Raw genomic sequence first — 23,231 nt, forward strand, 5'->3', positions numbered from 1 at the left:
ATGTTCAAAAAGATGTCATTAGCTTGGCCTCTTGAAATGCTTCATGTAAACAATGAAAAGAAAAATTGAAACGTAATGCTCAAAGAAATCAATTTGTCTCATGAAGAAGCTTGTCTATAGATTTATTCATTACTTTGCTTCAGGGCACACAAAAGCATTTTCCATGTATTCAAAATCATGGCAATTTAGTGTTGTCTGAGTGTTAACATAATTTCTGTTATTCTTTGTCCTCTTCCACATCAGAGAAACTTTCAGCTGTCTCAGATCCTTTGATTACACAATGTCTGATATTAGGTGTTTGTAGAAGAACCTCTGAACTGGATAAACCACTGTACTGTTCTCTACATTTCAGTCCAATCACTATCAAGTAGTTGACCCAACTATTAGACCTCTGATGCTCTTGAAAGCTGTAGCCCAGACCAGGCAACTCTTTAAAGGACAGCCTATCATATCTGAAGGTTTTCTGAGCATAACAGGGGCATAACAAGATACGAGCACAAATGTTCTTCATGGTTTTGGAGAAGCAGAAAAAGCATTCTGTAGGCAAATATGAATATATATATATAGGTATATCAACATGCATAGCACCTAGTAATTCTTACAAAACCACATACAAGCTATGGAAGAAAAATAGCTTTTTCATCATAATTGCGGTTTACAGAAACAATTATATTCATATTTAATGACACAGTATTGGCTATCCTCCTCTAGCCTGTGGGACTTAGGCCAACAAACTGAATTTAATACTAAAGTAAAAGGAAAAAATTAAGCTTCATATCATCAATCAAGCAAGACTGGAAAAAGACCTCAAGTATTTTTCACCAATTTTAAAAAAATCACTTGGACCTTCTGCAGTTTCTCTTTTTTTTTTTTGCTAAACTAACAGGAGTTACAGATTTATACAGCATAGTGCCATTTAACACTTTACAACCCAGGACAGAATATCACTTAGAATATCTCAGAATGTTTTATGCCACTGTGATCAGATACTCAGTCTAGTGCATTAAGAGCTTTGAGGCTCAACATCGTCTAATAAAGCTTGGAGGATTTAGACTCAGTTTGATTTTCAACTATGTGTAGCCCTATTCTTCTAACAAAGTTGCAGGCTTCCTCTGCTCTTGATTCTACTGTGTTGAGGAGATGGCCCACTATTAGGCAAGCAGTGAGCTGCAAGACATCATATGGCTAATTAACTGACTCAATTAATCTCTGGGGTGATTGCAAGCAATAACCTTATTCACAGGTGTCGGTTTCTTGCACTAAGATTACAAACCTCTCCTGTTGGATACTATTCCACCTGGGTGTAAATAAGCTGCTCAGGAGAAGTTAATAAGGAGTATAAAAATGACAGAGATAACAAAGAGGACTATTAACTGGAGAATGCTTCAACCCAGACTGAACTTATCCGAGTCTTGTTTTCCAGAACTAAACTCAAGATCTATGAGAACACTAAAGTCTTAAAAGAGAAATCAGCAAACTAAAATCAACAGCCCATTCCAGACCTTTTGACAGAGCAGTGATGAGAGAAAAATGCACAATGAAACACAAGGATAAACTGAAGACTCCCAGGAAGTGCTATGGCTTTAAGTACCTTATACCTTTATATTAACAGAGAAGAAAAATGCTCAGCTTGTGGGGATACCTACCCAAAATAACTGTACTGAAAGAGACAACTTCTTTGTCCTTGCCATCATTGTAAAACGCCAGGTGCCACAAACCCACATCCAAGTATTGAACAAACACAGCCTCATTCTGAACAAGGGTCTGAATACTTCGACGTTCCCGTGGGGATTCCACCACGCTCCATTTCTCTTTCCCATCCAAGCGTTCCATGAAATCATACTGCAGGGTAAAAAAACAGGAAAAAAAACAAAAAAAGGAAAAAAAAAGAACACAAACAACAAACCCCCAAACAGACAGACCTGAATACAGAATGATATTTCAGCTCAAAAATCTGACACTACATTTTCTCTTCTGCCTTGCCACAAAACAATATTTCCGTAAGATACGCCAATGTGAAACTAATATATTCGTCAATCATGGAGCACAGAGATTCTGTGACTCTTATCCTTTCTTAAACAGTGACACAGAACTATGCATCTTTTCTCTGCATAGGTGATCAACTAATGTACAAAGGGTACCTCTTGACACGCTGGGTTTTGAGAAAGAAGTTGAAAACAATGATTTGACCCATCAAATGTTATGTTCCTATACAGCTTTCAAAGCTGGAAACCTTAAAACCTGAGACACACACTCTTTTCTAAGCAATCACCTACAACAAATTCATGCTGAAAGAGAAACAGAATTCTCACATGTAGCTCCAGACATGAAGTTGAATGGAAGCCACCGGAACGTGAATACAAAGAGCAACAGCACAAACAGGGAATATGTTTGTCCAGTGCCACGTAACTCCTCAGCACCCGATAAAAATCCACTGTACAAATTTAACATCACAGAGTAAGGGTTGCTTACCTGAGTTTGTATGTGGAGTAATCAGGACAAATAGGATACAAAACCCAGAGGGAGCATGGAAAGGAATAACACAAATCAAGTGTTTGAAGGAACTGAGCTTACATTAAGGAAAACAGAATTTCTGGTTGGATCATTTCCAAGTAAGGCAGAGCATTACATTAATCTTTGGAAAAGGGATCAAACAGAGCAAGTGATTATTTAGAGTAGAAGAGGGATGGCACCATTAATGGCATGAAACTAAAAAAAGAAAGAAATAAATTTAAGATGAATGTCAGATAAGCTTCCCATCTATTAGGCTCAGCAATAGCTCCCCAATGGACATGCCACAGCATCACACAATTAAACAGGACTGGAAGAAATATTGGTTAATCTACAACAGGGAATAACTCTGCATAACAAAGCAGCTGGACTAGCTGTCCTAATAAGCTTTTTTTTCTGTCTTTAATGTCTGTCATTCTGGAGCTCTCAAGCTGATGGTATGCTCGACTTACTAGCTCTCACAGTCCCTATTTAAGGGAAGCCCTTAAGAAACAATAGTAATATATCTAATCTTTTAATAGTTGTATAACAAGTCCCATATGAAAACACATCTTGGTTTAGACACATTTATCTGTGTAGGAGTAGATAAAGATAGATAGACATGTCTAAAGAAAGACATATGTGTTCAATAAAATACAGTAATAGTATGTTCTTGCTTGCCAGTAGTTTCATTGCATTTCCCTGTGTTACCTCTAGCACACACAGTCTGTGCTTGCGACAGCTCTGAGAAAACATACACCTTCACTTCAGTTTAAATAAAAAACTGAAATCTTGCAACCTAAAGAGACCAAACATCCAGAGAGGGCTGTCCTGTACACTGAATTCCACTTGTTAACAGTGAGTTCTAGCAAATAATAAACAATATGCAATAAAATAACAAAGATTCTCCCCTCTAACAGAAGAGACAGAGAGATGGACTGATGCAACACTTGAGTGCCATACTACGCATCTATCTAAAAATGGGGTATAAAAGCTGGCCATTCTATTTGATATTTTCTAATAGTTACATATAAGCAACACAGAGTCCTTGACACACTTAGCCTTACAACGAAGGGAAAATATGGAAGTACCATTACTTCCCTGCTAAGCGTGAGGAACTATGACACCAATATGCAGCCGCAAAGGAGAAGTGCATTTTCCTCTCCTTCTTATGCCTTTGCTTTTTGGAAAGAGTAGGAGAAGTGGAAAAAAAAGGTTTCAGCAAATTGTTAATATCAGATTGCCATCCACTTGAGCCTTTATTCACACAGGATTTCTGCAGGAGAATGTAAATCAGGTAAATTAGTATATTTAAGCTAGCGCACGCCAGTGATTTAGTGAATTCTGGCATTTCGGTAAACTTTCAGAGTATCGGAAGTGCCAAACACACACAGATCTATCTCTTAAACCAGTGACATTTGGAAATATTGCTAAAATGTATCTCCCAACAGCCAGAGGTTAAGGACAGACTCATCACTTCCTTGGGAAATGTTATTACTCGGGCAGCATCTTGGGAAAAAGAAATCTTGCTCTTCAGAACAATCATTCACAAAGGGTCAACGAAGGAAGCAGCAATAAAAGCTGACATTTCTCACCGGCAACACGCTGTTCCTCTCTGCTTGTGCTGGCAGGTTCCTCTGCCTCCCCTCTGTTTTGATGCTGATTCTACCTCATATAGTGGAGAAGGCTCAGCAGTTGGCAAGATCGAAGGGGAAGACTATTCAGGTTGATACTGCTTAAAGCAGTTTTAGCTGCAGAATCTCTTTTCGTGAAGGTGGGTGTGACCTGGTGAGAGCAGGTCCCTTGGCACGACTCCCCATAAGGCAACAATTTTAACTTCAGTAAAGTTAATATTGGTATTGCTCCTCTTTAATCAAACTATGAAGCGCTATTTCACGCTCAGGCAAAAGCAAACTGACTAAAACAGAATAACTTTCTGAATAGTGAAGCATCGGTGCAAAATGATACCGAATACAACAGCATATTTTTATCCCTCTTCAGATTCCTCAGGACTGAGAAGAAAAAAAGCAGGAAGATCAAGTATCTGCTGGTGGCTCCCTGGGTGTACAAATCTGAATGTGACAGCAAGCACTTGATATATCTACACCAAAATCTAAAATGCCTGATTGAAGGGTCACCAAGACGGTCCTGTGAATTCAGAACCAGATAAGACTTCTTCACATGGTTGGCTGAATTATCGTTTTGCATCTTCTGGGCATGTTGATTTTTTGATTTGCCACACTTGTGTGATTAATTACTTTTACATAACGTTGTGCTGAAGATATCACTCCTGCTTTAAAGCTACTTATTGACAAACACGTATAGATTAGAAGGCCCATGTAGTAAAAGAATCAAAGTACTTTCATGATCATTAAGAAGCAACTGTGGAATTTTTAATCTATCACACACAACTGCTAAGGACGAGACAACTACACCACATGAACTTGGGAATGGGTCTGTAAAACCAAACTAAATCTCTGAAGTAATTGGGACGTTTTACTAACTTTTTTTTTTTTTTTTTGCATGATCCTTTATGTTTTCTGGCTCTATACTGAAAGTCACAGATAAGAGGCAAAAACTGCTCAGAAACAAAATGCACCAAAAATCCCTCATGAGTATATTTCCAGCATTTGGTTTTGCAGCGGGGAGTACTTACTATGATTAAAGCTCCATCTAAGCAAATGACTTGCCTGCCCACTTCTCTAAAATTCCAAATAAACATTCTCAGTGAGTTTGCTTGGTTTTGCTACAGAGCATACTAAAACCCTACTGCATACCTTTATTTACAACCCTAAACCTCATACTAAGCTCCTTCTGGACAATTTGTTTTTATAATTCCTCCATTCAGTGCTTTCTATCCTCCTCCAATGCATTTTATTCATAGGCTAATAAGGACTTTATTTTTCCAGTAACCATGGGGAGTCAGCAATACAGTTCTGGAACTTAACGTATAGGGTAGTGACTACCCTGCACAATGCCATCCAGACAGCACAGATCCACTCAGCCCAGCTGCGTACAGGAAGCGCGCTGGCTGTGAAAGGATGGCGATGCAAAGAATGCTCGCGGGGGTCAAGACTGGAAACACAGAGAGCCTGCATAATCTTTGGGTGTTTGTTTGTTTTCCGATTTGAAACTATTTGCATGCCTCCACAAAATCCCCAACAGTGTTTGGAATTCGGAACTGAAAAGAAAGATTTCTTAGAGCTCTTGTCTTAATAATGGATGCATATTCAAATAGGGGCAGGTGGCAGGGGGAGACAGGACACGTTTAGCATTGTGGCTAGCATTTGTCTCTATACCAAAGCCCTGTAAGACCCAAGCAGCCAATAAAACATATGCCAGGGAAACTTGTTTGCAAAGTGCTTTAAAATTAGTTCTTCATAAAATCCAGTTGGTAATTATTCATTAAAATACACCCATGAAACATCTGATACCCACAGTGACAGCCAAAGGGCTTTTTTTCAACATTTGAATGTGATGCACCACAATCAGTGCAATGCAGCACAGCGTTCAGCAACAACAGCACAGTTGCCATCACAAAACTTTAAGGTGGTCTGAGCACCTAAATGTGTTTGAGCACTGGCTAAAAAGCAAGGTAACACTGAGGGTCCCCAGCTCTTGAAGTTGTTTCAAATAAAGCCATTTCCTGCTCTAAATGAAAACTGTTTTCATTATGACATAAAAAATATAAACAATATAAAATATATAAAAACACATATAAATATAAAACACTGCCAGAAATGAAAAAAATACAATTGCATGCGCTGCCTTCTCCAGACATTACAGTGATGTTTCTATACGGTTATATTATTTCATGCGTCATTTGGAATGTTCTACCAACATGTCGTAACATCATAATTACCGTAATCTCTGTAGAGTCACTTCATGCATTATTTGACATTTATAGTTCATTCTCTATACATTATTAATTTTATTAACAGTACTATCTTCTAATTTCCTATTGATCACTCAAGCCTGCGTTGTGTGTTTTGTTATTCTATGTAGTACAACACAGGTGGGAAGAATTTTACTTTAAGCAATGCACTTCTGTTTTCAGTCTGCTTGCCACTCAAAACTGCATTTTCACCTCTCCTCTAGAGCTCCGTTCCCTATGCACATGGCACACGAGGCTGCTTCTAGACAAGTTTACAGCTACATCAGTTTGACTGACTAAACTAGGCATTTGGAATATTTGCTAAACAGTAATACTGAGAAGGTTAAATCTCAGCAGGGCTCTCAGACAGGAACTGCATCTTGTTGTCTCAGGTTAATCATGTACCTAAATTGCTGATTATTGACTTGCTCCCACAAAGGATTTTACTTGGCTTGACATATCAGCACTGATCGGTGATGAACTGTCAAGCGTAGCCGTTCGCTGCTTTACAGCTCATGTCCCTAACCTGCAGAAACAAGGATTTTAAATTTCAATTTTAAAATACTGTCTGGTGTCAACTTCAGACTATTTTCATTAATACAAAACCACTCTGCTCCTTTCTGTCAGAACAAGGTTTCCTTCCTCAGATCTGTAACAGCTTGCCATTCTTTTTTCTAAAACGATTTCTCTTTGTAGCAGCTTGGCTGAATTCTGATTGCTGGGCAAAAACACCAACCAATCTTCTGCTGTTGATGAGCACCAGGACCGTGCATGAATATGGGAAAGCAACTCTGCAAATTTTAATGGTGGGTTCCATTACTTCACTTATGGAAGAGAGTTGGAATTCCTTCCTCTGAAACTGGAAAACAGGTTCTCTGTGCAGGAGTCCAGCTCAACAGGGAACACAGTTGATATTTCTCATTATTTAGCAGAAAGGTCATAAAATTTATATACTATCCACATAAGGTGGACTGAAAGAAATGAGAGAAACTTTGCCTGATTGTAGCCTTCTCACATAAGAACATCCTAATGAAACCTAGAACAAATACACCTGATCACAGTGCAATAAAAATTAAAGTTCAGCTTGTATTGAAAAAATATTTTGTACAACCAGTTACATCCAATAGGATTTCTTGTAAAAGATACAAGCATACCTCCATCATGTCTTAGTCAGACAATTATAATTAACATGTATTTGTAGCAAACCTTGATGATTGCTTAGGAGCTTTGTTTGCCTTAAGCCATTTTCACTTCATGATTTAGACTTTAGGTTTTTTCCCCTCCACTAAATTGTTGATTTTTTTGATGGTAGGGGAAGTGAGGGCCAAAATTCTGAATCAAATAAGACGTGCTCAATGAAATTGACCTCATTGCAAAAGTAAAAGATCCATAGACATAATTTCATCATCAAGACAACATATTGTAATATTACAGCCAAAATCAAAAGATTCTTACAAAAGGCTCTTCCCCTGGAACATATTCTCTGTGGATGCGTTCTCTGTTACATGAATGACTAGATAAATTGGGGAAATTGCAGAGGGCTGTTGGCTAATTTTCAGCTATTTGCAGGCACCCACGCAACACAGAACATATCCGCAGAGAATATGTTCCAAGGGGAGAGCCTTTCAGGATGCTGTCTGCTAGCCTCTAGCCATATGAAAAAAATGACCACTCGCCCTCCGTTCCTTGGGTTGTGGTCTGCTGATCTTTATTTCTTACCAGATGGATACATCATTCAGTAACTCATAGGACATTTTAAAACACCATACTACAGGATGTTGATGAAATATAGATGGTCAAAGCTCTTTGGTCAAAAATTCTTAGAAATCGAGGCCATAAACCCATTAAAAAGTGTTCTCTCTTCCTCCCAACTCTGTTTAAAGATCTTCATTCTCAAGTGAGATTACAGGCAAGAATAAACACCAAGGAATAAACACCAAACTTGTCTCACATTGGGAAGCGGATTCAAAATTCAATGAATACGAGTGTAGTTTTCCCCAGAAAATTAATTGGTTCACTGTTTGTTCCATGATTTTGCGCATGCACATTGACACATCTCTCTCAGTGTTGATATTTCCTTGCAGGCAATATGAACATACTTCCCCTACATGGCAATATGTAACAATGCAATTATTGTTAAAGCCTTTGGGTTTTAGCTTAGATCATGCATTTTGACCATTTATGTAACTGCAGTTTGTTTTGCTAAATGAACAAAAAAAAAAAATAGTAGCAGTTCTTTGAAAATCAGGGCAAGGCATCTAGAAATGTTAAATGGGGCTTTCGCAAAAGGGATCATGGAGTTCTACATTTGCTTTTCAGAAATCGTACACTAAATAAGGCATTTTGAGTTTAAGTGATGATTTCTGAATGAAAACACAATTTTTTGCAGCAAGGATACACATGAAGGAAGGGGTCATTTCCAAAACCTGATTGCTATTTCTTCTTCCCTTGCACTCTAAAAGTGGAGTCTCTTTCCTTTTAGTATGTGTGACTGCAAACTAAATATTTCTCTTTACAGTTCTAATCTAAGTAAATAGGAATCCTTCCCTTCACAATAACGAGTCTTCAATACAATAAAAAAAAAAATTCTCACTGTAACAGGAAACATAGCTATATCTTCTCACAGCCAAGGAATTAAAACATCTGCTGCACAACTTAGAAGGAAGAGATACTTGAATTTGGACTCACTGACTTTAAAACACTCTTTATCTACAGCCCTTAGCTCTGTGCTAAAAGGTCACAGTAAAAATGCGGTGTCACTGAGTTTTCTTCTGTGAAGATGGTTAGAAATCAAGAAGAACTGGGTTCCCCAGCTTCAAGACTTGCCCCATGTCTGAGCCGGATATTATACCTAAATATTGTCCTTGAGGGAAAAGTAGTAAAATTAAAGCTCTGAAACACGTGGCCACTGTGTCATGTTCTCTAATACTGCTGGGGAGCAGTATAGTCAAAGTCTGTTGCAAACGCCAGCAATGCCATTACAACACCCTGTGCAGACTAAAACGTCTACAAAGATAGAAAATTATATGTTAACACATCTAGCAGTGCATGTTTTCTGACTGTATACAGTGGTTTGACACTGTGAATTTGACCAACAGCCCTCATCATTTTTGACTGGTGTATAAGGAGAAAGTTTTATCCTGATTGGCGTTAAGATTTTGTCAGAGTTAAAGCCTGAGCACCAAACTTATCTTAAACACGTGAATGGCAAGAACATCAGTGATTGCTTCTTTTACTCTCACCATCTCAGCTGCTGAGATATGTAATAACCGAGAAATTTTAATGTCAGGCTGCTCAGTCAAATCTCACAAATTAAGTAATTCCTCTGAATCCCTAAACTTGAGCTCCAAAAGCTACAACACAAATCTTACACAGATGTTTTGAGCTTCTGCATTTTGACATTTAAAACCAACAAATACATTGATAAAATACCTGGGCATGTGACGGTGGGAGTCCTCTTCTTATATAAACACCAAAAAGAGCATCCTTCCCTAAAGATATGTTGAACTTCAGGAACTGTGGCTGGCTGATATGGATCTGAGATCGCCAAAAAACTCCTGGGGGCACTTCCTGAGTGACCCTACGGCCAACTTCTGTTTCTCCGCTATCTATGCTGCTATTCCTAGTGACCCACGGTCCTATAAAATAAAAAACAAATAAAAATAAAATGAGACAACTGTTTTTAACACAGGTATTTTTATTCATTCAAGTTGAACATCCGTGGCGACGCTGCCTTTTACATCAAACTGTAACTTTCCTTTATTATTCTGATGCAGTTTGCCTGCAGTTTCAATCAGTATGCAAGAATTTGGCCCCTGTATTTGAAACAAAAAACACGTGATGCATTTTCTGTGTAGCATCTGCAACCATCTAATGCCTCCAACTCTTCAGTTCTGCAATTGCTCTTTACTAATCAAACACAGGAACAGCTGAGAGTCAATTGAGTGCATAAGAATGTCCGTGTGCTCTTTTCAGTTGCATCTTTTCGGCAACCAGGATAAAAAAAAGTTATTAGAAAGGTGAACTGAATGGATAACTTCAATCTAAATGAACTGATCGCAAATTTTAAGTATCATTGTTTTGTATAGTAAAGTAGTCCGATAAACTCCAGGCCATAGACAAGAGGGCTAACAGAAAAATGAAATGCCCTGAAAAGGGCTTAGAGAACAGCGTCCATACACTAACATGCATCTTCTCCTTGAAAGAAAGTTAGTACAACTCAATGTGCTGCCTTTTAAGTTCTCTCTGTATGAAGCAGGGACTATCTAAAAGTCCTTCTCCCTTGCGCTGTGGTTAGCTGAAATCCATCATCTGATGGTTCTTCAGCATGCATTATTGAAGACAAGATACAAGACCTTTCTGCTTGAGTGCTCTGGCTTCCAGCCCATGAAATAGTCAACCTTTAAAACATGGTGCAAATCCCTTCTGTTCTCAGCTGAACAGGATGGTTCCGAGGCTACACATATTTTAAACATGGAGTGCAATACATGAAGAGTTAGCCGTGCTTTCAAGCTACAGTAAACAGCAATGTTTGATTTTCTGTTCCACATTCCCAAACAACATGGTGATAAATCCACTCTAAAATTATTATAACAGGCACTATAAAGAGCAGAAAACCACACAAAATATCTGTTTACAATCAGAGAAATTTAAAGGTATCATTAATATCACTATTACTACACACTGGGTGGTAGTGATACCCCTGATACAACCTGACAGTATTTGTTAAAAGCTCAATGTTTACTTCATGTTTTTTTTCACCGTGTAATGCTATTCTCAATAAATGTGAGTTACATTGAAATAAATTCTGTATACAGCACTGTATAAATGTAACAGGATGGCACAGAATGACATATAATTCCAGCAGGTAAGTACATAACAGCTTTTCTGTCTTTACTATCTTTAATTGAGAGAGCTGCAATAGCACAGTTTCAATTATAGATTCCAAATTATCTGTGTTAGCAGCACTTACACTTGTACATAATGAAACAGATATTATGTTAGCAGTGTTTTGAAATAGTAAAAGAATGCTCTGAATACCAACTGCTATACAGTTTTTGGCAACTTATTTGTTTTTTTCAGTTTCTATGTTAATAGCTCTACAAGAACGTCACAGCACTAAGAAAAAAAGAAGCAGCAAAGACAGGCTGCAAAGGAAGGAAAAATGGCTGAGGACATCAAGCAATGTGCCTTCGGAGCCACTCAGATATCAACCAAAGAACACAGATATCAACCAAATTCAAACATGTAATGTTTCATAAAAACAATGTGATGTCATTTCTAATGAATGGCTGTAAGACAGGATACCTCAAAGTTCAGAAAATCATAAAATCATTAAGGTTGGAAAAGAGCTCTAAGATTATCCAGTCCAACCATCAGCCCAACACCACCGTGCCTACTAAACTGTGTCATGACATGCCGTGTCTACACATTTTTTGAACATCTCCAGGGAAGGAGACTCCAACACTTCCCCAGGCAGCCTGGGCCAGTGCTTCACCACTCTTTCAGTAAAGAAATGTTTTCTTATGCAATCCAAACCTTTCCTGATGCAACTTGAAGCCATTTCCTCTCAACCTATCACTTGCTACTTGGGAGAAAAGACCAGCACCCACCTTGCTACAAACTCTTAGTTCATGCCACAATTTCAAGTTACGGCAATAAATTCTTTTTTTTTTTTCAACGTACTTTAAAAATGTGCTGTAAATTATTTTCTTTGGAAGCAGAGTGTGCATACTGAAAAGAACATCTACCGTATCTAACCTGAGAACAGACTCCTTTATATACTCTGAAGAATCTTGTTCTTCAGAATCAGTATAACCATAGTCAAAGTGAAACAGTCAAAGGAAAAGCTATTTCCAAGAAGTATTACAGTAGACATTATTATTACCATAAAAGCTGTATAAGTAACAAAGGTGGGAAGATTAATAGACCAGTGCCTCTTCTAGCATTCTGACTCTGTCCACAGATTCTGTATACTCAATAAATTATCTCCATTATATATTTATTTTAGCAGTTTGGTTAATTCTGTGACTACAACAAAGATTCTCCAGTCCATGGAATCTAGTGGAAAACCGTGACATTAAGAATACTAAAGTCGGTAAGTGTAATTAATCTATTTCTGCAATCCACACATAAAATCAGAGAGAATCTGGAGCTTAGACCCGTTTGAAATCAGCAGCCTTCCCTCATGTTGGAAGCTGCTTCTCACCTAGCTTCTTTTTAAGTGACAATTAATATAATATAATATAATATAATATAATATAACATAACATAACATAACATAATATAATATAATATAATATAATATAATATAATACTTCATAGTTTTTAATACTCCATTAGAATTCAGTGGAATAGTGCTCATGTACATTCAGACATGGCTTGTATTGGCAGCAAAGGTCTAATATTCCAATTAGTTTCAAAATAAGCATTTTATAGCTACCTTCCTCATTTCATAAACAGATATATAAAATATCTATGTATATATATGTATAAACATATATATCAAAGCTATTAAGCACTGAAACAGCTACTAACACACAAAACCAACCTCTGACACAGCATAGGTCTTAGAAAAGTGAATTTCTTGTCGGAACACTTAAAGAAGGGATGTGGTGTTAGAATGCCCTCATGCATACATCTGCTATACAAATTACTGAATCATGTGTTTTTCATCTACATCAAATAGAAATTATACTGAATATTGCCTCAGCCTTTGCACCTCACCTTTCGTCCAGCACAACAAGCCTACTGAGCGTGCAAATGGGAAGACTACCACAGCCTCTGTTGAACTTTATGGTCTCATTTACTATTAAAGAAGCTCCAAAACAGTGCCATCAATTGGCTTTTGCTAATTGCATTGCTTCCAAGTCTGCTGAGTATATATTCTCTAGGAGTATAGCTTTGCAAATAAATTTAATTCTTATGGAGGCTTAAGTTTTAGTATTTCTGATTGAATTTAGCCTTAGCCTCCTTTGGTTCTCCAAAATTCTGTTTTCTCTTTCTATCTGGGAAAAGGCGTTTTTCAGGAGTCAAGAATCCTCAGATACATCAATTAAGCTAAAAAGATAATATTTCAGTCATCAAGAGAACCAGAGTTAGTCACACTACTCCAGCATGCACCTCATAGGTAAACATTCTCAACAGAGAGCTCTATAAAAAAAACCCAATCCTTCATATTTCTCCTGAAAATTTTGAAGTTATTAGCTTAAAATTTTTTGAAAACTGCAGATGAGACAATCAAATTTGTAATTATCAATCAGTCCAGAGATATGATTCAAGGTTCTTAATACTGAAATGATTCAGTTTGGTTTGGCCTTGTCTTTGGAAGCATCTCCCCATAGATGGTCTTTTTTTGCTCCACAGAATAAATGACCTGGTTCCTAGCTGTCCAAACCACTCCTTCTGGAACACTCCAGTGTCTAGGGAAAATATACCCAGAAAGAGAACTGTTACAGCCATAGAGATTCAACATAGCAGAGGATTTTAAGAGCAGGTTAGATGAGCAATTATCACAAGTGATCCAGATATACTTAACCTACAACAAAGAATGGAACAGATGGATGACTCCTTATTTCTGAATCTGTATTTCTGTATTGCGGCACGCTTCTGCTCTGTATCCAACCCATTCCATGCCTATGAGAAACAGCTGCTGCCTCACCTGCTGAAGGGGATCCTTATTTTCGCTTTTAAGAATTCAATACATGAGATCCTGTTTTTATGGCTCTACGTTACGACGCTGAAATAAGAGAATTTAGAAACGCTTGAAGTTGCACTAAAATACAGGGTTTATATTTGCAAGTTTAACTAACAGCTTACAAAGTTTTAAACCCAGCAAGCTATCAGAGCTCTAAAGATTATGCACTATTGAATCATACTCTCATAAATTTCTGCTCATGTTGTTAGGAGACACAAAACTAGTGAGAGCATCGCGGTTCTACTCCGTGCTTTGACACAGCCAGTGCACTTGAGCTGGTCATGATCTTGATGTTCCCAGATGACTATTTGTAAAACAGAAATATTAACAATGAACTACTAACAATTCTCACCTTGAAGATGAGTAAAGCAGAGCAGTCACATACAAATACTACAAGAGGTGTCTCAACACCTCTTTGTGCAATTTCCTCCCCAGGTTAGAAATACAGAAATGAAATGCAAAGTAGATACGACCGTTGAACCTCTTTTCTTAGTCAGTTGGCTTAAGTTTATATTTATAAATGTGAAAAGCAGATCATCCTAGCATTATATTTGCAATGGCTTTTTCTGCACTGACAGCTTCACTTATAAACTCTGTCTCTAGAGACTCTTAAAGTAAACTTCTTTTTATAGCTTCCTTCAGTCTTCACCTCCTAATGTGGAGAATGTATCTTGCCACCTGACTCCCTCCCTCCCTCCAGCTATTTTTGGAAGCTTTTCCATCTCGATGGACCACTGCAGATCACATTCAAAGAGCATCAACTGCACGTTAGTGGAGTTACAGATGTGACAAACTGACAAATCTAGGAAGAAAGACTAACCCAAACAACTCGTACTATTGTGAACAAATAAATCCCAACATCATTATCTCTGCTGTGGGTGACTGTTTTACAGTTTTGTCTGTTTATCTCATAACCCCATGAATACTTGATTTTTTTTTTTATTTCCTGTCTTTAAACATCTACAAAGGAGAGTTTTAAAAGCCTACTTCTTCATCTTACCCAGGGGAGCCATTTCAATTGCTCAGTCAAACATATATTTATCAACTAAATAACACTTCCTCATTTAAACCGCTGTGTTATTTACTCAGCTGAATTGCTATTTTGGCATATACATTTGAAAAGACTGTTTTAGCACTCAAGTATATTTGCCTTTGAAGCTATCAAATAGGCAATACATGACAACAGCAATGCAAACTCCCCCTGCTAACTTGTCAGCAGGCCTCATCTTTGAGCTGGAGGTCAGTTTGAAGGTGACAGCTGATAGGACATGCCCAGTCAGCCTTTAATTTAACTGATGTCAAGCAGTGTCAGCTATGGAGGCAGAACTGTATCTACACTGAAATCAGATATACTTGAGTATTTATTATAGGCTCCTCTCCCATACTGTAATTAAAATTAAAAAATAAAAATGAAATCTGACTACCAGCGGTGTCACACTACAGACATCACATTTAAATAGCAATTAACTCCAGCGCTTTGACTCTGTGCCTTTAGAACGGTGATGACTATAAATTGCATCTCGATAACACTCTTGAGAAATATCTAGCAGAATAATCATTCCAATGGATCCATAACAAACTACCAAGATAATTCGGACAATTTAAAACCAAATACAAGGAATAAAAACTTTGCTTAAAAGAGAATTCTTTCACTCCTCTTTCTATACCTCTGCATTTCCTACAAATCACTGCTGCAGACATAGCTTTCCTTATCCTCTTATCTAACTTATTTTCCTGTTGTTGTTTGTTATACAGTTAGGGATTTTCACAGATGAGTCTGAATTCCAAAGACATTTCTGGTACAGCCGTGTGAAGGAAACCATTCAACACAGAAACACACTCCACTGACTTCTTGCCAAAAAAGAATGCATGGGGATTACTACGGTTTTCAATGATAGCTTGATTTTTTTTCCTCAGGTAAATTTGCTATTTACATGGGCAGACACATCTTATTGTTTCAGGAAAACAAAAGAAAAAAAAAAGTAGAAAATGTCTTTTCTATATGAGCTTCTTCAGCAGAAAAATCAGTGCTGTGCACTATTACCACGGTGATCACCTGCCTATACGAACTTATACTTCAAAATATCTACTACTAATACCTAAGCACACTAGGACCCAAGTGAAAACAGATCCTTCTTCAAATGTGTACAATAGATTGACGGCCGATGTGAAACAAATTCCCACAGCAACAATAAAGTAAAAAGCCAGGAAATGAGAGTTTGTCTGGAGAAGCTGCTATGACACATCTTGAACTTCAGTTATGCTGAAGATGCTGGGGTACTAATGAGCTCTACTTTGTGAAGCGAGGAGGAAGGAAGCTTCTGAATTTGTATGAGCTTCCAGGAGTCCAGTAAAACAGCTTCTGAAGCAAAATCAAACCCTCAGGTTTGCTGGTCAATATCCCGTAAATCTAGGGTGGTGAAAGGAAAGAAATTCAACAAAGAGAGTGTCTGCTTAAGACCACTGCTCTGGCTCAGCGACAGTCAAACAATCTGGCTCTGCAGGTGGAATTAAGAATCATGCCTTAATACCCCAATACGCCTAAAAAATTACGCACATCTTCACATTTGTGTGGGAATGATTTCACAAGAGTAACTGATCTCAGAATCAAAAGCATATCGTAACAGAAATTAAATTAAGATCTGTTACTTCATTGCATTTCACAAATACATACTAGCATGAATTTCTACATCAACATAACAATCTTCTGTGGTGGTGTACAATACAGTTTATCACCTAACTTTAAACATAGGAACTCATACTCTCACCATCAACACCATTACAAAAATAAAACTCCTCTTCTGTTCTGTCGAACTTAGTCAAATACTTTGCTTCTGCTAGGAGAGCCCTAGAGCCTGGTATATTTTCAGAAAGCCGCATCTGCGTCCAGATTAATACTTATGCTTGCTAACGTGTTAATTAAGATCTACATTACATTAGCCACATAACTACTTAATAAGATTAATCCACCTGGAAACTGATGGCATGTCTTGATTAAACTGAAAGAAGGTAATGGAAGTGACATTTAAAATACATTGATTGTTATTACATTTTGATCATCTGTTTCAACATGTCTGAAAGGAAACAGCAGAAACCGAAAGACTCATGTTGTTTACATCGTTAATGAGGTATGAGTTTTTAATCTTTCTATCTTTTGCAACATGACAAAGAGATCCTCCGGTCGTTGTGAGTCCTTATACTGTCTGAGGAGCAGGATTGGGTGTTAGCAGAAATCCAGCTGAGGGTAGCACCAGTGCCTCAGGTATTCAAGGCAGAACTTACTCTATTTGCACCTGAACCCCAACTCATCAATTGGTAAGGGTGCTGTATCTTCCTATTTAATAGTTTCGTTATTCCTTTAATGCTGCCTGTCTGCTGCATTGCTAATAAAATATCTTAACTATTAGAGAATAATCATTTATGTGTGCAAACCAAAATGTGACTCAGAGCTGCAGCATCTGGCAGAAGCCTCAACATCATTTTACAGCTTTGCAATGACTGCTGAGTGTAGCCTTCCATATCTATTCAAGGCAAATTTTTGCTAGATTAACAGAAATCTGTTTTTCTCCTCTCTCATCTCAAGCAAGTAACGTTACGTCAACCTTAATAGCAATTTTTTTTAAATTATTGCCATTATATTTACAATGCTGATTTTGATAACTGAAAAAAAGAATTCTTCATGACACTTCATACTTTACCATTTAATTAACTGTAACCGTATTTTTGAAATCCACACACTGTGGCAGACTTGGTGAAATAAACTGAGCCTGAGCCTGGATCAAATTGATTGCTCCAAAGAGACACAAACTGAACTACATGAGTATCAGAACAAACATTCAAATCTACCTTTCCAATTAGCAGCATAGTTATGGTAACTGATGTGATCTTTCGGGTCCACATTACTTGCCCATAATTATCTTCGTTGCCTTTTAAAAAGTAGGTTTCTAGGATCAGAGACCACAACCTGGTCTGTGTTACTGTGTCTTTCAGCTTTATAGAACCTCACTATAGCAATAATCGACATAAAGAGTACTATCAATTTTGAATTAGCAGAAAATCTGCTAAATTTGTGACTAGAGCAAACACAATATGTCATAAGCAAAAAACTCTACACTAAAGCATTCTTTGCAGCTGGTGTTACTTTGGACTTTTCCACAGAGTTGTTTATCTTAGGTGCCCTCTGAAATGATTACAGTTGACTTTTATAGCATATTCTGTCAATTAGAAAGGAAACGGCATATTATCACATATTTTATGGAAATTCGAGTCTAGCCTACTACATAATTTCAAGTGTTGAATGTATTTATGGCATAGATGAATAGAATCTAGGCACAGAAAAATCCCAGAAGGTAATTTCATTCACTTCTTTGTGAAGAAGCAATTATTCCCAAACATGGCTTTTGTGGTTTCTTTTATTCACTTTTCCCTCTAATTCAGATTTATTACACCAAAATTCTAACAATATCCTTTTGCAACTGTAACAGGCAAATATGCTTCACTCTCAGAAAGGTTTTCAATGTCATTACCATCTATCTCATCCCTGTGGCAATTCCACAATCCCGTAGCAGTGCCAACTTTTTGGTTTTCAAGTACTATGAAGGGATGCCACCTTACAGTATGTATTAAGAAAGGCATTTTTCTTTACTTTTGTCTCAATCTAAATCCCTAGTTCAGCACAACTTCCAGAACCCGAAGGCAAGAACCCCAAAAGTTACCTGTGCTCTGTTTACACTTCGAACACAGCAGACTTCCCGGGCAGTTTTACAGCAGCACTGGGTGTTTTTCTACCCACTGCACTCGCCTACTCCTTTCAGGCATCCACAGTATTAGTGAGACGTAGTGTGTGTTTACAAAAACCTCGCAACTGTGTTAAGATTTTAATAGTGAATTTTGTTTTCATTGAGATAGGAAAACGCAGTAATAAAGTAATTTATATTTCTCTTAAATTGCAGTTTTATTATTTCATATCAGGACTTAGTCTCTTAATAAGGAGCAGGCAGATCAAATTGAAATATTTGCTTTTTTTTTTGATTTTTTTTTTCCTTTCAAATTTCTCTACTTTAAAATGGCTTGCTTGCTGAGTAGGCACAGCTTGTGTTTAAGTGGCCGTTCTCAGTTTAGGGGTTAAAGGTTTCTTGGGGAGACCCATGTTTTGAAAAGAATGGCTTCATCCTGAGTTGTGTCAATTATAGAAAGGTCACTCTCCACAGCCAGAGCCCTGAGACCTGAAATGGTTGTTGTGTTAAAAGCTGTCAGAGGCTTTCCTAAAAACTGCTGGGATAGCAATATTATCTTGGACATAATAAAAGAAAAGGTGAAGCAGAAAAACTTCACCCTTCCCCGCTACGAGAATTTGTCTTTTAGATTTTCCTTGCGTTCATCCAACTCTATCACTCATGTTATTCCACTGAGGAGGATTATTTGTCTAAATATCGTTCTCCCCGCTTCCCCCAGATTATCAACATTTCAGCAACCTTCTACAAAATGTCAGAAGAACAAGTAAACTCTTCCAACATGCTCTGAGGAAAGCTAAGTGCAGCAATTTAAGACTTTCCTAGCAGTTCTGTCTCCTTCTCTCCTCTACAGGAGGTTACCGCTCCCCAAACAGCCGGCATCTCAGCCTCTTCAAATGTGCAAAGCTAATTAGAGAGGGGCTGGGATAAACTGCCAGAATCTGCACTGAAGTGCCCCGGGCAGGTGAGCACATTCCAATTCAACCATCCTGCTGCCCTACATTTGCACAGAGATAGCAAGAGAAAGCTGCAGGGGAGGGAATTTGGAAAGGTGTTAAAACACTGCAGTTGTCTGCTAAGTGACCATAATTGCAGACCTGAGCTCTTCAGGTTCCTGCCTAAAACCATAGGGCCGCTCACCTGTGCGCAATCTGGAAGAAGTTCAGCAGTGATAGCAACATTCTGCCTTGCACTTAGGGTTGTGCTGTTCGTCCAGTTTGACCTACAGTCAGTCGGAGATGAAAGCCAACAAACTGCTCTCAGAAAATCTACAGTATTTTGCCATCATGAGGATGGAGAATTTAATGAAAATAAGGAAACCAGAATTATTCCCTTCCTGGAAAATGTGAAGAAGCTGAGGTGCAGTATTTCTTGAAAAGAGAAGCAAATCTGTGAAATGCTTTGGCACACCAAAGAATAACTTCGTTTCCTTTCCCAGCTCTATTTTAACGGATTTTTTTATTATTATTATTTTTGTCCCCAATACATCCCATGCAAGTATCCTGTGTTAGCAGTTGTTTCTAACACCTGCTCCGGCAATCAGCAAGTTTAACATGAAGCACATGTGTCCTGAGAGCACACTCAGCTCTGTGCAAAATTCTTCTGTTGACCACCAGCAAGTGCTCTTACTTCTCTTCTGTTTCAGTCACCTCATCCCACCTTCACAGTGCACTGTGAGGTGCTTTGACTAATGGAAATGTTATGTTCTGTCTTCTTATCATCTTTGTAGTAACCAGGGAAAGCCTTATCACAATGTGCCAAAGAAAACACCTGAACCTCAGCAGCAAAAAAATCATTCGATTTAAATGACTAAAATCCTCTTCAGACACGTATTTCTCTGTATTTTTAATATATACTTTCTCAGTTTAAAAAAGTATTTCTATGTGTAGATTTTCCCTCCTTCTTCTCATTGCCCTGGCTCTGGGATCCTCCACCAAACACAGTTTTTCTTTAGGAGATAAAGAATTAATTTGTTACTGCTGGGATGTGTCCAGAGAAGGACAATGAATATGGTGAAAGGTCTGGAGCACAAATGCTGTGAAGAGCAGCTGAGAGAACTGTGGTTTTTTAACCTGGATAAGAGGAGACTGAGGGGAGACCTCTTTGCTCTCTGCAACTTCCTGAAAGGAGGGTGCAGGAAGGTGGGTGTGTGCCTCTTCTGCTGGGAAACAAACAATAACATGAGACGAAATGGTCTGATGCTGCATTGGGGAGATTTATACTGGATATTAGGAAATATTACTTCACGGAAAGGGTTGTCAAGCATTGGCACAGGCTGCTCAGGGAAGCGGTTGAGCCTCTCTCCATGGAAGAATTTAAAAGCCATGTAGATGTGGTGCTTAGGGACATGGCTTAGCAGTGGACTTGGCAGTGTTAGGTTTATGGTTGGACTTGATGATCTTAAAGGTCTTTCCCAACCTAAACGATGCTGTGACCCTGTGGAGTTCTGTGACACTGTGGGTGCTGTGATGCTGACACTGTGACCCCACGGCGCTGGGGTGCTGTAACACTGTGACCCTGTAGTGTTATGACTTATACCGTGGGTGCTGTGACAGTGTGATACTGGGATGCTGTGATACTGTGGGTGCTGTGACACTGCAATGCCGGGGTCCTGAGATACTGTGGGTGCTGTGACACAGCAATAATGGGGTGTTGTGATACTGTGGATGCTGTGACACTGCGATGCTGGGATGCTGAGATATCGGGGTGCTGTGACACTGGGGGTGCTGTGACATTGCAACGCTAGGGTGCTGTGACACTGAGGATGCTGTGACACTGCGATGCCGGGGTGCTGAGATACTGTGGGTGCTGTGACATTGTAATGCTGGGGTGTTGTGATACTCTGGGTGCTGTGACACTGCAATTCTGGGGTCCTGAGATACTGTGGGTGCTGTGACACAGCAGTAATGGGTTGTTGTGATACTGTGGGTGCTGTGACACTGCAATGCCGGGACGCCGAGATATCGGGGTGCTGTGACACTGAGGGTGCTGTGACATTGCAATGCTGGGGTGCTGAGATACTGGGGTGCTGTGACACTGTGGCACTGGGGTGCTGAGATGCTGTGGGTGCTGTGACATTGTAATGCTGGGGTGCTGTGATACTGTGGGTGCTGTGACACTGTGATGCTTGCGTACTGAGATGAGTGCTGTAGTGCGATGGGTGCTGTGACACTGTGACACCGGCGTGCTGTGATACTGTGGGCGCCGTGACACTGCAATTCTGGGGTGCTGTGATACTGTGGGTGCTGTGACACTGCGACCCCGGGATGCTGTGACACGGGGGGCGCCGTGACACTGATGCTGTGGGTGCTGTGCCCCCGCGAGGCTGCGGTGCGGCGCTGAGCAGGAGCGGCTGCCCCGCAGCGCAGAGCCCGCCCCGCCCCGCCCCGCCGCGCCGCGCGCCGCCTCACCTCTGCCCGCAGGGGGCGCCGCCGCGCCGTCCTCCGCCGGCGGCCGCGCGGGCCGCAGCCCGTTGTGGAAGGTGTGTCCGTCCGCCGGCTGCAGCTGCCAGTTCAGCCCCAGGAGGTGCATGGCTGCGGGAGAGAGAGCGGTCAGCACCGCCACAGCGAACGCGGCAGCGACAACCGCAAGAGGAAGCCCCGATGGCTCGCATCGACCTGTCTCATTTTGTTATCAGAGCTTCAGAATTGCAGAAACAGAAAAGGGAAAAAACCTGACAGTGTGGGGTGTGGAAAGAGAGGGGTATTGAAACGCAGCGGTGTGGAAAGAGAGGAGTGTGGTAAGAGAGGGACATTGAAACGCAGGGGTGAGGAAAGAAGAGAGGGGTGGTCAAAAGAGAGAGACATTGAAAGAGAGGAGTATTGAGACAGAGGTGTATTGAAAGAGGGACATCGAAAGAGAGGAACATTTTTTAAAGAGAGGGACATCGAAAGAGAGGGACATCGAAACGGACATCAAAAGAGGGGGTAACGAAAGAGAGGGACATCGAAAGAGAGGGACATTGAAACAGGGCCATCGAAAGAGAGGGGTAGCGAAACAGGGACATCGAGACAGAGGGACATCAAAAGAGGGGTAACGAAAGAGAGGGACATTAAAAGAGGGATATCGAAAGAGAGGGACATTGAAACAGAGGGACATTGAAACAGAGGGACATCAAAAGTGAAGGGTATCGAAAGAGGGATATTAAAGGGACATCGAAAGAAAGGGACATCAAAAGGGGTATCGGAAGAGAGGGACATTGAAACAGAGAGACATCAAAAGAGAGGGGCGTCGAAATGGAAGGGTGTCGAAAGGGGTGTCAAAACAGAGGGATAGCGAAACGGGTATCGAAACAGAGAGGTGAGCACTTCACTCACATTGCCATCCCACATTGCTTCTCCCATTCACACATGACGTGGAAACAAAGCACCAATGCAAACACCAGCTCTGATCTTAAATGATATGTGATAAAGTACAGGTTGACTATAAAATTAGCTTT

The 23,231-nt window shown here is 39.5% G+C and overlaps 1 protein-coding gene across 20 annotated transcripts in view; it reads right to left on the bottom strand.

Annotated features, from left to right (window-relative positions):
* TENM2 (teneurin transmembrane protein 2) overlaps positions 1-23,231 on the bottom strand; it is a 961,638-nt gene that overhangs the window by 108,787 nt on the left and 829,620 nt on the right. For 17 of the 20 annotated variants that reach the window (XM_054079360.1, XM_054079361.1, XM_054079368.1 and 14 more), the window contains 3 exons: positions 22,204-22,326; positions 9,797-10,002; positions 1,647-1,842 (listed from right to left, as the gene is read on the bottom strand). In XM_054079360.1, coding sequence (XP_053935335.1) covers positions 1,647-1,842; positions 9,797-10,002; positions 22,204-22,326 — 525 coding nt within the window. The remainder of the gene's footprint in view (positions 1-1,646; positions 1,843-9,796; positions 10,003-22,203; positions 22,327-23,231) is intronic. The other 3 variants (XM_054079372.1, XM_054079370.1, XM_054079374.1) reach the window with 1 other exon arrangement.

The sequence above is a fragment of the Cuculus canorus genome, chromosome 14 (assembly GCF_017976375.1).
Source record: "Cuculus canorus isolate bCucCan1 chromosome 14, bCucCan1.pri, whole genome shotgun sequence".
NCBI classification, from domain to species: Eukaryota; Metazoa; Chordata; class Aves; order Cuculiformes; family Cuculidae; genus Cuculus; species Cuculus canorus.